General features: G+C 45.8%; 1 protein-coding gene across 1 annotated transcript; it reads left to right on the top strand.

Moving 5' to 3' along the window:
• The first annotated feature begins 4,794 nt into the window (after positions 1-4,794).
• Positions 4,795-15,759, top strand: LOC138353701 (caldesmon-like). Its single transcript, XM_069307084.1, has 2 exons — positions 4,795-5,664; positions 15,589-15,759. The coding sequence occupies exons 1-2, from the start codon at positions 4,795-4,797 to the stop codon at positions 15,757-15,759; spliced, it is 1,041 nt and encodes a 346-aa protein (XP_069163185.1).
• The last annotated feature ends 272 nt before the right edge of the window (positions 15,760-16,031 follow it).

Here is a 16,031-nt window from a genome sequence, read left to right as displayed (position 1 = left end):
ACCAACCTCACCAAAGCAAACACCTCACCATTAACATAATAGAAAGAGCAGCTTCTGTTGCTAGCAGGAATGGATCTGGACTACTAATTATGGGAGACTTCAACCATGGGAAGATAGATTGGAAGAACAGAGACCCGCATGGAGGACCAGAAACATGGAGAGCTAAGCTGCTGGACGTGGCAACAAGAAACTTTCTAAGCCAGCACACCAAAGAACCAACAAGAATGAGAGGAGAAGATGAACCAGCAATGCTTGATTTGATATTTACCCTAAATGAATGGGATATAAGGGAAGTTAAGATGGAAGCGCCCTTGGGAATGAGTGATCACAGTGTATTGAACTTTGAGTACCTGGTAGAGCTAGGACTTATCTCCCCCCAAAAAGAACTAGGAATCAAAAGGCTGGCATACCGAAAGGGGAATTATGAACAGATGAGAAGTTTCCTAAGTGAAATACCTTGGGACACAGACCTCAGAGATAAGTCTGTACAGGGTATGATGGACTATGTTACCCAAAAGTGTCAGGAGGCAGTAAACAGGTTCATCCCGGCCCAAAGGGAAAAATCCGAGAAGCAACAGAAGAATCCATGGTATAATAGGGCATGTATGGAAGCGAAGAAACTGAACAAAAAGGCGTGGAGGAACTTCCGGAATAACAGAACACCAGAAAGCAGAGAGAGATACCAGAGAACCAGGAATGAGTACGTCAGGGTGAGAAGAGAAGCAGAGAAAAATTTTGAAAATGATATAGCAAACAAAGCCAAGACCGAACCAAAGCTACTCCACAGTCACATCAGAAGGAAAACAACAGTGAAAGAACAGGTATTGAAACTTAGAACAGGCGAGGACAGGTATACAGAGAATGACAGAGAGGTGTGTGAGGAACTTAACAAGAGGTTCCAGGAGGTCTTCACAATAGAACAGGGTGAGGTCACTGTGCTAGGAGAAAGGGAGGTAAACCAGGCGGCCTTGGAGGAGTTCGAAATTACGAGAGAGGAGGTCAAGAGACACCTGCTGGATCTGGATGTTAGAAAGGCTGTTGGTCCAGATGGGATCTCACCATGGGTACTGAAAGAGTGTGCAGAGGCACTTTGCCTGCCACTCTCCATAGTGTATAGTAAGTCACTAGAGACGGGAGACCTACCAGAAATATGGAAGACGGCGAATGTGGTCCCAATATACAAAAAGGGCGACAGACAAGAGGCACTGAACTACAGGCCAGTGTCCTTGACTTGTATACCATGCAAGGTGATGGAGAAGATCGTGAGAAAAAACCTGGTAACACATCTGGAGAGAAGGGACTTCGTGACAAATCGCCAACATGGATTCAGGGAGGGTAAATCTTGCCTTACAGGCTTGATAGAATTCTACGATCAGGTGACACAGATTAAGCAAGAAAGAGAGGGCTGGGCGGACTGCATTTTCTTGGATTGTCGGAAAGCCTTTGACACAGTACCGCATAAGAGGCTGGTACATAAGCTGGAGAGACAGGCAGGTGTAGCTGGTAAGGTGCTCCAGTGGATAAGGGAGTATCTAAGCAATAGGAAGCAGAGAGTTACGGTGAGGGGTGAGACCTCCGATTGGCGTGAAGTCACCAGTGGAGTCCCACAGGGCTCTGTACTCGGTCCTATCTTGTTTCTGATATATGTAAATGATCTCCCGGAGGGTATCGATTCATTTCTCTCAATGTTTACGGACGATGCTAAAATTATGAGAAGGATTAAAACAGAAGAGGACTGTTTGAGGCTTCAAGAAGACGTAGACAAGCTGAAGGAATGGTCGAACAAATGGTTGTTAGAGTTTAACCCAACCAAATGTAATGTAATGAAGATAGGTGAAGGGAGCAGGAGGCCAGATACAAGGTATCATCTGGGAGAGGAAATTCTTCAGGAGTCAGAGAAGGAAAAAGACTTGGGGGTTGATATCACGCCAGACCTGTCTCCTGCAGCACATATCAAGCGGATAACATCAGCGGCATATGCCAGGCTGGCCAACATACGAACGGCATTCAGAAACTTGTGTAAAGAATCATTCAGAACTTTGTATACCACATATGTCAGGCCAATCCTGGAGTATGCAGCCCCAGCATGGAGTCCATATCTAGTCAAGGATAAGGCTAAACTGGAAAAGGTTCAAAGGTTTGCCACCAGACTAGTACCCGAGCTGAGAGGTATGAGCTACGAGGAGAGACTACGGGAATTAAACCTCACTTCGCTGGAAGACAGAAGAGTTAGGGGGGACATGATTACCACATTCAAGATTCTGAAGGGGATTGATAGGGTAGATAAAGACAGTCTATTTAACACAAGGGGAACACGCACAAGGGGACACAGGTGGAAACTGAGTGCCCAAATGAGCCACAGAGATATTAGAAAGAACTTTTTTAGTGTCAGAGTGGTTGACAAATGGAATGCATTAGGAAGTGATGTGGTGGAGGCTGACTCCATACACAGTTTCAAGTGTAGATATGACAGAGCCCGATAGGCTCATGAATCTGTACACCTGTTGATTGACGGTTGAGAGGCGGGACCAAAGAGCCAGAGCTCAACCCCCGCAAACACAACTAGGTGAGTACCTCACCTTCCTTGGCACAGACTTCAATACAAGCTACACACTGTTATGATCTCAGCCTACAGGAGAAACGAGTCTCCCTCCTTGAGAGTTATTCGTCAAGCCTGACCTGATTAGAAGGTCTAGCGAATATTGAGGTGATAACGCATATGTAAAATAGTTGCTTGGATATGTGTAACAGTTTGAGATTATGGGCAATGCAGAAGAAAATAGATAAATGACTGGCTAGGAGATGTGGACATTTTGCTGGAGGCGTGAGGCTCGCTTCCGGAGGACCTTGACCTCACTTGAGTGCCAGACATCGCAGGGGGAAGCCGCGCTCCGTTGAGCTCCCGTCAGAAGGGAACCCCTAGTGATATATCTCGAAGAGAAGAGAAGTGTGCGGACGTACCAGCTGTGGAATCGAGCTGGGAACGTTGTGGTCTCAAGTCCTGGTCGACGAGCAGATATTAAATCGCCCAGAAGCATTATTGTGGGCTGTGTGGAGCGCCCTGACCAGACGCCGTCAGAGGGAAAGCGCCCTCGACCAATTAATCTGTGGTAAGCACGATAAACGCCAGTTCATAGTGATTGCTTGTAGTTGGTCGTGTGCCCAGCGACAGTAGCGATGTTTATTTATAAGTTAGACATATTTTAATAAGGCAGAAAGCCTGAAATAAGAGAGTGGAGAGGGAGGAACACGGAGCGACGTCCGTCCCCTCTGAGCGCTGGCGGACGACTGAGGGAGCCTGGCTCCGGATGGAGGAAGACCCTCCCAGCGAGTGAGGACCGCCGCCAGGCGAGGTGGAGTATGGACCCGCCCAAAACGAGGGAGTCCACTCTCACTGTATGTAGAGGACAGATAGAGGTTTGAGGCAAGCATATTGTGTGGTTATTTTTGTTTATGTGTTAAAGGGGAACATTTTATTGGAACGTCGATGGGTTGCAGGTTTGTCTTTGGGGAAGAAGTTGCTGAGAACTTCGAAGCCAGCAGATGATGTAGCTGATGAGACTCCAAGGTAGTGGAGCAGAGGACCTCGAGCTGTGAGGAGAAGCAGCAGTGAAGAGGAGTGTCACGTGCTTCTGTAGAGGTGGTGTAGCAGCCAAGAGAGCTGTGGAAGAACCTAACAGAAGGGTGAAGCACCGTAGTTGCACAAGGAAACTTCATGATAGCAGCCTGGAGGAGCTGCAGAGGATCCTGGTAGTGAAGCCCGGCAGAACCTAAAGATATTAGGGTAGTGAACTTCCAGAGGTGGAAGGGGAAGTTCTGGTGGATTACTAGTAGGGAGTTGATAGTGTTTGGTTGTCATTAGCGTGCAAGACGCAGTGAGAGGTGAGTGACTGTTTGCATTCTTATGTCAAGGAGTGTTTTATACTGAAGTTTAGAGTTACAGTCGTAGGCTGGATTACCTACAGATGTATGCGTTCTAGGACTGATATTGATCGATTAATCATTGTTGTGTATCAATGAACATTTATACTGGTATATGTTATTGCATTCAAATGCTGATTTTCTATATATACATTATCTTGCTGATAGTGCAACAGTGTATGTAGGCTTGGTCAACTTGAGGAGGTTAATAGTATCAGGTGGTGAACCAGGAGATAGGATACCACTGGATAAGCTGATAATAGAGTTCTGATGGTGTTGGAGTGCAACCTGATTGTGATTATCGAGTATAGGATTCATTATTATTATATGTGTGTATGTATCGTGTATGTGCTTTGTCCAGTAAATGTGTCACAATTTGCTGGTGTTTGCCCTTGTCCTAGTGAGGCTTCCCAGGAGGTAGTAAAGAAGGAGAGAGAAAGAACCAAGAACCACTGCTGTGGACAGGGTAAGAGGTAATACTAGTAAGTCATAGGGGATTGAGATCATATCTCATAAGGAGAGAGTGGGGAGTCACAGCGGCTCAAGTGGGTGTGTGCACGTGACAACGAGGCTAAGTGTTGGAGCCGCATCCCCTAAACGTGTGACGTTGAGCCCCTCTCCAAGAGCCAGAAGCGCCAAGGGTGATCTCCTAGTATAAGCACTCTGCCGAGTTGTGGGTTGGGTTGTCCATAGAGGAGGATCGACGACGACAACACCAACCAACCCACAGTCTATAATAAATTGGGGGCCTGTATCCGGGAGAGTGAACTGACACACCCACACCCTGTCCAAGAGTGGATTTGTACACCCCTGCTGAGATAAACTGTGTGACCGCAGGTGTATACTCTCTCTTGGGAAGACTCACAGGACAGGATGACAGCAGTCCTGAATTTTAGAGGTTCGGAGAAAGACCTTGCGAGAGCCCAGAAGTACATTGATACAGGAGATGATGAAATCTTGCAAAATTGTACCCAGGAACAACTTTGGTTGATCGGTAAAATGTATGGTGTTAGGTTGAAGTCAAACAGGGCGTCTAGTAAACGAAAGGAAATCAAGGCAATAACGCAGATAGACAGAGTAAGCATGTTCTGCAAAACTCATGACGAGAAGATTCTAGACATGTGCACTAGGAGGCAGATAAGGATGTTGGAAGACCATTTCGGCCTAAAGGGTGGGCAAGATAAGATAGAGGATGGACGCGAGGCGCTACGGACTTGGTTAAGGGAACAAAAAGCAGAAGAGAAGGAAGCGAAACGCCAATGTGAACAAGAGGAAACACAGTGCCAGCAAGGAGGAGCTGAAGCCCTGCCTCAGAATGAAGAACCCGATAGGTTGGAAGAAATTTCAGAGGAAACGGATGATGCGCCAAGTGACGAAGGAATTAATGTAAACTCAAGTAGCAGCAGGGAAAGCAGCCTTGAGAGGCGCGAGATGGAACCAAAGTTGGAACCAGGAGACAATGAGGTACAGCTGCAACGTGAAGAGAGGCAGGCTCGGCTTGAGCAAGAGAAAGCCAAAGCCGAGCAGGAGCGAGCTAAAGCTGAGCAAGAGAAAGCTAAAGCCGAACAGGAAAAAGCTAAAGCCGAACAGGAAAAAGCTAAAGCTGAACAGGAAAAGCTTAAAGTCGGACAAGAGAGAGCCAAGGCCGAACAAGAAACGGCCAAGGCTGAACTGACTATGATAAAGATGGAGGCCGCTAAAGCAGAACAAGAGAGAATTAAGACAGCACGAAGAGAGAACAGAGTGAGAAGCGAGGCGAGATGCAGCAATGGCAGATCCAGTGGAGTCTGGGGAGGAAGAAATTATGAAAGACCCAGAAGAGTCTGGGGTGAGAAAAATTTTGATAAATGGGCAGATAAAAGTAAGTACCCTAAAACTCAGAAGAGTAGGTCGCGCACTTCGTCTGAAAGTGAGGATGGAGGAGCTAAACGAGAAACTAATCGTTATCCAGGGAATCAAGAGTCCAGTAAAGCTCCACAGAGTACGAGTAGTACGTCTGGCCCGAGGAACTCCAATACGAGTGGGCAGAGTCAGAGCTACTCTGGTACATATAGAAGAGACTTTTCCCAGATGAGATGTTACAATTGTAACGGATTGGGTCACGTGATGCGAGATTGTCGGCAGGGCAAGAGAGTTGTGACCCTGGCCATGTGTGACCCCCGAGGTAAATATACTAATGTGTTCCAAGACAAACCACAGAGAGCGAACTTAGTGAACGAGAGGTATAGGCCGTTCATGAGCAAAGGTTGGATCAGAATAGGAGGCCAACCTGAGGTAGAAGTTGGTATCTTAAGAGATACCGGAGCTAATCAGAGCTTGATTACGAGAAGCCTGATTGGGAATGATCGACGATTAGCTGGCAGTGGTAAGATGAGAGTATATGGGTTATTGTCTGAGAGTGACATGCCCGTATGCACTGTCCAGCTAAGGTCGGAATATGTGTCGGCAGAGGTGATGTTGGGAGTGTGCCCCGACATACCTGTTCCAGGAGTCCAAGTGATCCTAGGGAATGACTTGTGCGGGACAAAGGTGTTGACAAGAGTCATGGCGGAGACTGTGCCAGAGGAGTGCCCAGAAGGCCACGGCACGGGTGGGACACCTGAGAGTGTGAGCCTGACTGACATCCGAGGAGATGAGTCAGGAGACCGCCAAGCCATTGAAAACCCTGTCTCGGTAGTGACGAAGGCGGAGGTGGCCGACGAGGAAGACACTGGAGAAGATGATACAGTGTCGATTCAACCGGTGGAAGATATCGATGTAGATATAGCATGGCTGTTTGATGAAAGTCCAGCCCAGAAAAATGAAGTCTCGGTGGGGTCGAAAGTGAAGATGGCCCAGCCGAAGAAGAATACTGTGAAGAGAGTTGACCTGAGTAGAGCCCAGACTGCTGAAACTAAGAGTCGGAAGGTGAATGCAACTGTGCTGAGTAGGAATGAGGAAGGATGTGGACATACAGAGGACGAGAGTAGAGCGTCAAGTTGTCCACGAGCACAGAGGCATTTGGGTAGTAGAGTTAAGTTGTTTGAGATGTCAGGAGTTGGCATGTTTCACAGACAACGTGGAGGAGAAATAATGAAGGAGAGTAATAGCCGAGAAAATGAGAGGAGAAGAGACAGTATGTGTGGAGAGATGCTTACGAGCACTCTGGGAGAGGTAGAGCGACATGCACGGTCGAGTGCTGTTGGATGTAGTACAGTGCCTGAAGAAACTTTTAGGGAACGAAGAAGAGTTGAAGGAGAAGAAATGGAGTTGTATAGAGGTGAGAAGTGCAGGAAGAAGATGATGATGCAAGCATGGAGGAACAGAAGAAAGCCGAGGACTCGATGTAAGTCAAACAGGATGAGGTCTCGGATAAATGAGGAGACAAAAGGGAGGATCGTCAGTGAAGACGAGGAAGTGAAGTATGATGACAGGAGACGAAAGTATAACGGCAGTAGATGGAAGTATGAAGACGACAGAGGAGATACAGACAGTAGATGTCTGACTCTGGACGGGAAGAGAAGAAGACGAGGAAACGGAGGGTGGAGACAGTAAGTAGAGTGGACCAATGGAGTGCAGGCGTCCAAGGAGGACAGCCTAGCCAAGAGGTGCCAGAGAGGTCAGATCATTTGTGAGAAGAACATGTTCCTGGAGAGTTGTGAGCCAGATGTTGCAAGGTGCAACGAATTAATTGTAGACTCCTAAGAGAGTATATGGGGTGAAGAACGAGACAGTGTGGTGGCGGATGTATTATCCTGAGCTTTGCCACTGGAATAACTCTCAAAAATAAGGGGAGGGGAGTGTTATGATCTCAGCCTACAGGAGAAACGAGTCTCCCTCCTTGAGAGTTATTCGTCAAGCCTGACCTGATTAGAAGGTCTAGCGAATATTGAGGTGATAACGCATATGTAAAATAGTTGCTTGGATATGTGTAACAGTTTGAGATTATGGGCAATGCAGAAGAAAATAGATAAATGACTGGCTAGGAGATGTGGACATTTTGCTGGAGGCGTGAGGCTCGCTTCCGGAGGACCTTGACCTCACTTGAGTGCCAGACATCGCAGGGGGAAGCCGCGCTCCGTTGAGCTCCCGTCAGAAGGGAACCCCTAGTGATATATCTCGAAGAGAAGAGAAGTGTGCGGACGTACCAGCTGTGGAATCGAGCTGGGAACGTTGTGGTCTCAAGTCCTGGTCGACGAGCAGATATTAAATCGCCCAGAAGCATTATTGTGGGCTGTGTGGAGCGCCCTGACCAGACGCCGTCAGAGGGAAAGCGCCCTCGACCAATTAATCTGTGGTAAGCACGATAAACGCCAGTTCATAGTGATTGCTTGTAGTTGGTCGTGTGCCCAGCGACAGTAGCGATGTTTATTTATAAGTTAGACATATTTTAATAAGGCAGAAAGCCTGAAATAAGAGAGTGGAGAGGGAGGAACACGGAGCGACGTCCGTCCCCTCTGAGAGCTGGCGGACGACTGAGGGAGCCTGGCTCCGGATGGAGGAAGACCCTCCCAGCGAGTGAGGACCGCCGCCAGGCGAGGTGGAGTATGGACCCGCCCAAAACGGGGGAGTCCACTCTCACTGTATGTAGAGGACAGATAGAGGTTTGAGGCAAGCATATTGTGTGGTTATTTTTGTTTATGTGTTAAAGGGGAACATTTTATTGGAACGTCGATGGGTTGCAGGTTTGTCTTTGGGGAAGAAGTTGCTGAGAACTTCGAAGCCAGCAGATGATGTAGCTGATGAGACTCCAAGGTAGTGGAGCAGAGGACCTCGAGCTGTGAGGAGAAGCAGCAGTGAAGAGGAGTGTCACGTGCTTCTGTAGAGGTGGTGTAGCAGCCAAGAGAGCTGTGGAAGAACCTAACAGAAGGGTGAAGCACCGTAGTTGCACAAGGAAACTTCATGATAGCAGCCTGGAGGAGCTGCAGAGGATCCTGGTAGTGAAGCCCGGCAGAACCTAAAGATATTAGGGTAGTGAACTTCCAGAGGTGGAAGGGGAAGTTCTGGTGGATTACTAGTAGGGAGTTGATAGTGTTTGGTTGTCATTAGCGTGCAAGACGCAGTGAGAGGTGAGTGACTGTTTGCATTCTTATGTCAAGGAGTGTTTTATACTGAAGTTTAGAGTTACAGTCGTAAGCTGGATTACCTACAGATGTATGCGTTCTAGGACTGATATTGATCGATTAATCATTGTTGTGTATCAATGAACATTTATACTGGTATATGTTATTGCATTCAAATGCTGATTTTCTATATATACATTATCTTGCTGATAGTGCAACAGTGTATGTAGGCTTGGTCAACTTGAGGAGGTTAATAGTATCAGGTGGTGAACCAGGAGATAGGATACCACTGGATAAGCTGATAATAGAGTTCTGATGGTGTTGGAGTGCAACCTGATTGTGATTATCGAGTATAGGATTCATTATTATTATATGTGTGTATGTATCGTGTATGTGCTTTGTCCAGTAAATGTGTCACAATTTGCTGGTGTTTGCCCTTGTCCTAGTGAGGCTTCCCAGGAGGTAGTAAAGAAGGAGAGAGAAAGAACCAAGAACCACTGCTGTGGACAGGGTAAGAGGTAATACTAGTAAGTCATAGGGGATTGAGATCATATCTCATAAGGAGAGAGTGGGGAGTCACAGCGGCTCAAGTGGGTGTGTGCACGTGACAACGAGGCTAAGTGTTGGAGCCGCATCCCCTAAACGTGTGACGTTGAGCCCCTCTCCAAGAGCCAGAAGCGCCAAGGGTGATCTCCTAGTATAAGCACTCTGCCGAGTTGTGGGTTGGGTTGTCCATAGAGGAGGATCGACGACGACAACACCAACCAACCCACAGTCTATAATAACACACAATGGGACTGGGAGACCAGATCTCACCCTCACCAACAGAGCAGGCACCCACATCCAACACTACATTACCCCTGAACCCATCACCGGCTCAGATCACATACCCATGTCACTCAAAATCTCCAGCAACCTCATGCTCATCCCAGCCACCCGACATTATGGCTATCAAAATACAGACTGGTAAGCCTTCAATCAGCACCTAAATACCAGCACACAACCCTACAACTTCCAAGATAAACCAACGACAGAGACTCCCAAATCCTCTCTATCCAAAACAACATCATACAGGCGGCTGACGCAACCATACCAAAAACTACCCACAAAACCAGACACTCCTTCTTTCCCTCAAGCAGAACCAAAAGTCTACTCATCTGCTACCATAACAGATTCATCCGCAACCTTCACATATACAAACAGGAAAACACAGACCTCACTATACTAAAAAAACACATACTCAACAGCCTACACCTTGACCATGCCAACCACTGGAAGAAACTCATACAAAAAGACTGAACTATAGAGGAAAACAACTCCACAACAATTCTGGAACTTCATAACGAGGATCTAAGGCAACTCCTCTTCTGTTTTTACAGACCTCACTCATAAGTCAAATTTCACTGACCCTTCAGAACTAGTAGACATATTCAAACAACACTGGCAGGACACCTTCAACCATCATAGCCCCCCGCCCCCACAGCAATACACAACATTAACAGAGTAGAAACATGGATCCGACACAACCCTCAAACCATCTACTCACCATTGACCTCACGACACTAGACGACTTACAACGTGACCTCACAGCATCGATATAACCAGCTGAAGTGAAACTCATGCTTAAAAATACCCGACAAAAAGTCCCAGGAGCCTATAACATAGACCAAGCTCTCCTCAAACAACTTCCCGACTCCCTAGTCCTTGCACTCTCTGACGTATACAACGCCTCACTAGCATCTGGATATTTCCCAAGCCCATTCAAAGAAGCCACAGCAATCCTCATCCCGAAACCCCCCAAAATCCCCGACAGACTCCAAGAACTACAGACCGATCAGCCAACTAGAGACACTAGGAAAAATATACGAAAAACTTATAAATTACAAACTCAGACATCACCTAGAACGCCAAAACATACTAACAGACAAACAATTTGGTTTCAGACAACACCGCTCCACACAAGATGCACTCAACATAGTAACAAATTACCTCTCCATTAACAAGCACCAAAGGGTCAAGACGGCCCTCATAGCAAAGGACATTGAAAAGGCGTTCGATACAGTATGGCACGACGGCCTACGATACAAACTCTGTACTCTATTCCAACTACCTGACAACATGCAGAGGCTACTATGCAGCTTTCTAACAAACAGAAAGATGCAGATTAAGTTCCTCAGCAAGCTGTCAGGATACTTCAACCTAAATGCAGGAATCCCCCAGGGCTCAGTTCTCTCACCGACCCTATACTTATTCTACATAAATAACATTCCTGACCCAACATACTGGACCTCTATAACCCTCTGTTATGCTCACGACGTAACCCAACTGATCTCAGGTTACTCGATAGACACCCTCACACGAATAGCACAGAGAGAAATAGACAAAGTACCCCTCTGGGAACACGACTGGCGGATTAAAACAAACCCCAACAAGTCCAAAATCACATACTTCTTCTACAACAAACAACGAAACCCAGCCCCACTAAAACTCTACTATCAGTCACCCGACCCAACCCACATACCAAGACTCAACAACACCACAGTACTTGGACTCACATTAGACTTCAACCTCCGTTTTACACACACACACGTAGTATCCAAGAAAGCTATTGCCTCCGAAGCTCTATCAAAGCTATAAGCCTTAAGACATGCCTCCCAAGCCACCAAGTTCTATCTATATCACTTATCCTCCCACTCCTAACATATGCACCCATCCCACTCTCACTGGCAGCACCAACAAACAGGAAACATCTCCAGGGTACCCAGAACAGGGTCTTGTGATGGGTGTTCGATACCCACTGACAGGACATCACTAGTAGTGAGGCCCTGCAAAAGAGGGTGAACATCCCGTCTCTGAACATAGTCTGGGACACTATGGGGAAGAAACAGATCACAATAATTCTCACCTACCACGACAACTACGACACCTTCCTCAACAACACCGTTAGTAGACCTAGAAATACGTACAACCTCTTTAACCCGATTGACGACCCACCCCCTGCTCCGTCTTTTACATGACTCCTCGCTGCTCATAGACCACTACTCAATCACCAAGCTTCAAACTACCCAGCTGGCCTCCTTAACGCTTCTCACCCCCCCCCCTTAATTGGGAGGACATTTTAACTCCCGGTTGCTAGAGATTCTGTTCGGGGCACGATGCTGTTTAGCGAAAACCAAGACCACAACTGGTGTGAGCCTCCAAGACACACCCAGCTGAGGGCTACTATCACCGAGGGCGCGCTGAAAGACGAAATGTTGTCACAAAAATCCGATTCCTTGCTTCCATCACTTAGTCCGGTCATAACGTTTTAATGCCATGCACCTGAGTCTTGCCCCTGGCACTTTATCTCATCCTTAAAACCCTTCCTCTCACCCCCACTTACTCTTCCCCCTATCTCCACTTCCCCGCTCACCCTACAGGGTATCTTGACCTATATTTAATTGATTGATTGATGTGGCACTGAGTGTATGGGATGTTCTCTCCCATTGTTGCTACCTGTTGGCTATAGGCTTACTGCTCTGTGGCCACCTGTTGGCTCTAGGCTTACGGCTCTGTGGCCACCTGTTGGTTCTAGGCTTACTGCTCTGTGGCCACCTGTTGGCTCTAGGCTTACTGCTCTGTGGCCACCTGTTGGCTCTAGGCTTACTGTTCTGTAGCCACCTGTTGGCTCTAGGCTTACTGTTCTGTGGCCACCTGTTGGCTCTAGGCTTACTGTTCTGTAGCCACCTGTTGGCTCTAGGCTTAATGTTCTGTAGCCACCTGTTGGCTCTAGGCTTACTGTTCTGTAGCTACCGGTTGGCTCTAGGCTTACTGTTCTGTAGCCACCTGTTAGCTCTAGGCTTACTGTTCTGTAGCCACCTGTTGGCTCTACGCTTAGTGATCTGTGGCCACCTGACCAAAACACCAACAACAAGAAACACCAGCGTGACCAAAATACCTACAACAACCTATTGAAACACGAGCTTCTGTGACAACCACTGGCCTTAGAACACAGTACACAGTGTTATACAACACCCTAACAACAAGTGCAGTACACAGTAGCCAGGTGATGCCTACATGTTGATAACTGTTGAGATAAATATATTTTTCTATGTATAATAAAAAATTTATAGACATCATTGTGTATTGGCCAAAAGCTGAAGTTTATTAATTATATATAAAATTTATTTAGAGAATATAAAGACTGCACAATTTTGTGTTAAAATTTTAAAAAAAATATGACCTTTCAAAATTTAAGAAATCAATTAAACAATTTTACTAATAATTAAATCGTTATTGAAAAATAATTATTGTGTTAAAAACAAATTGTATTTAACAAATAATAATTATTATTATCTTACTTTCCCACTCTTTCTGAGACGGTCGTATTTTCGGGGTTTTCTATACCGCGTTCATGGGTAAATTTTATGTCCACTATTTTTATATGTTTTATTTCACCAGAAATTTTGTGTTGTTACTATAAATCCCCAATTAATATCCCCTTTTGTGCACCATATTCTCAGGCCACTGTCACAGTCATCAGAAAGTGGGGATCACTTAGCTACTGGGCATTATTCCATTCTCCCCATCCAATCCCATATCCTTATCCAGTAATTGGATGCAGTGCCTGATTATGGTTATGTTGTGGCTGACGGTGTGGAGGCTGGTGTTGATGTTGTTCAGGGCCTTGTTGAGGTTGGTGATGCAGTGCCTGGTTATGGTTATGTTGTGGCTGACGGTGTGGAGGCTGGTGTTGATGTTGTTCAGGGCCTTGTTGAGGTTGGTGATGAAGTGCCTGGTTATGGTTATGTTGTGGCTGAGGGTGTGGAGGCTGGTGTTGATGATGTTCAGGGCCTTGTTGAGGTTGGTGATGCAGTGCCTGGTTATGGTTATGTTGTGGCTGAGGGTGTGGAGGCTGGTGTTGATGTTGTTCAGGGCCTTGTTGAGGTTGGTGATGCAGTGCCTGGTTATGGTTATAACAATAAGCACTACAATAAACAACATGAAAGTGGTAGATCCGGACAACGTCTTTATACGTGATATCCAAACTCCTGTAAATATAATTGATATCAACACGAGCGAGGCAGATTTTGCAAGACAAATTGTCAACATGCCTATGCACTCATGCCTATGCCCCGGGTCCAGACTCATGGAATTCAATATGTATAATGAAATATTTATTTAAACTATATTGTAAACTAAAAAAGGAGTTTCGACGCGTGATAATGTTGCAACATATCATAATACTTGGATCATAGAATTTAGAACCATGATGTTGCAACATTTCATAATACTTGGGTCAAAGAGTTAAGAAGCATGATGATGTTGCAACACGTCTTCCTACTTATTACACTGCAACATTGTTCAGATTTTGGACATTTCTTTCTCATTCACTTGTTATGTAGTATTTAAATACCGGTTAAAGGGAAGATTGAGACTCCGTTGTCATGGAGACATCACCCCTCCTCCTCCTGACTGATGTTTACACATTTACGTCATTCACCGAATTCAAGAAACAACCAGAAAGCAGGTGTTTAACAGTGCCTTACAATGATCACTGCACACAGTAGTGAATCCATTCGCATGTCAGAGTCCTCAAATTCATGAGGGATCCTGCTTAGTGCATGACGTCACTGGGGTCCTGCTTAGTGCATGACGTCACTGGGGTCCTGCTTAGTGCATGACGTCACTGGTCTCCTCTCACTGTCAGTACTTGGTCACGTGACCCTAAATGTGTCACTGAGTACTGTGAAGTTGTTCTACTTTGCACCATCGTGTTTAACGGAAATAATTCATTAATATACAGAGCGTGACACCAACCTCATTACATAATACACTGTAACATTACAGCCATTTCCCCTGGGTAGCGTGTCAAGCCGTCCTCCTAATAGAACGTCGCATTTTGACGTATAGTCTGCCTAAATGCCAAAAATAATCGTACTATAAAATAGAAGCGGCTGGCGAAAATGACATAATGTCCCGTTTTCTCTTCTGGGTCCTCTGGTAGGTTAGGATAAGGGCACTTTAGTACGACAGTTCCTTGACGTTTGGAAGAGTAGCTGAGTGTGTATTGTTCTCAAATTTGGTATGCCTCCAATGTAGGGAAAAATGGACAGTATTACCTTAAAGCCTTAAAACTTGCCTTTGATCTTTGCCCTAGTCATCTTCCCTAAGGCAAGTTTCTAAAAAATAATTACCATTTTCTAGATTGTGGAGGCATAAACAATTAAAAAGAAACAATTATATTACCCAGGGCCAAAACTGTTACATTGTTTAAATTTATACATCGCTGTAAAAATGTCTACATATTCACGAAACAAAGTTTCAGCTAAATGTAAAGAGAATACTTCGCTGAAAGCTCTTGTCTGTAGCAGCCCGAATCATTATCCCTTTTCCCTTCATCTTCTCCTTCCCTCCGCCTCTCTTCTTCTCTCCCTCTATTCTCTACAAACTTTTTCATTTTGTCAACATCAAACAAGAGCTCTCAACATTGTTGGGAAAACATTAAATCAGCATTTACATAAGTTGATGTTAGGGTTCTCTTGTTACACTTATTCTCCCTCAAATGAGAACCTCAATAATTACCATAATCTTAGTGCAACAGTGTAATATGGTAATGAATTTTCAGGGAACTATTCTTTAAAAGTCAAACCTCATCCTAAATCTTGTACATTATACTGATAAGAGACGGAAAGCCTCTTACAACCGTCTGGTATTTGATACTAAGCCTGTTTACCATGATCTACCGGATCAAGGTGCAATTGAGAGGGGACCGGACCTTAACCTTGTCAGAGATCCTGGACCTGATCACCACTAAAACCCCTGTTGCACCACTGGACGTCGTCGACGATGGAGAACCCCAACTGTTGCTCAGCAGTGTCGCAGCATTTCAGGGTGTGTTCAACCCCCACCACGTCCCTACCTCGCAGCCCAGACAGTGCTAACTACTCTCTGAAAAAGCTGTCACCAACGTCATCACCAGCATTAACGAGCAGAACACTTCCTTGACCGCTGTCTCTGTCAAATTCATTCCTATAAACGACAGCCAACACTCCACCATGAAGGTGACCTTCACATCGCCTGAGGAAG

This window comes from Procambarus clarkii, chromosome 59, assembly GCF_040958095.1.
Source record: "Procambarus clarkii isolate CNS0578487 chromosome 59, FALCON_Pclarkii_2.0, whole genome shotgun sequence".
NCBI lineage: Eukaryota > Metazoa > Arthropoda > Malacostraca > Decapoda > Cambaridae > Procambarus > Procambarus clarkii.
The sequence above is the reverse complement of the archived record's forward strand: the minus strand, read 5'-3'. Positions and strand labels throughout refer to the sequence as shown.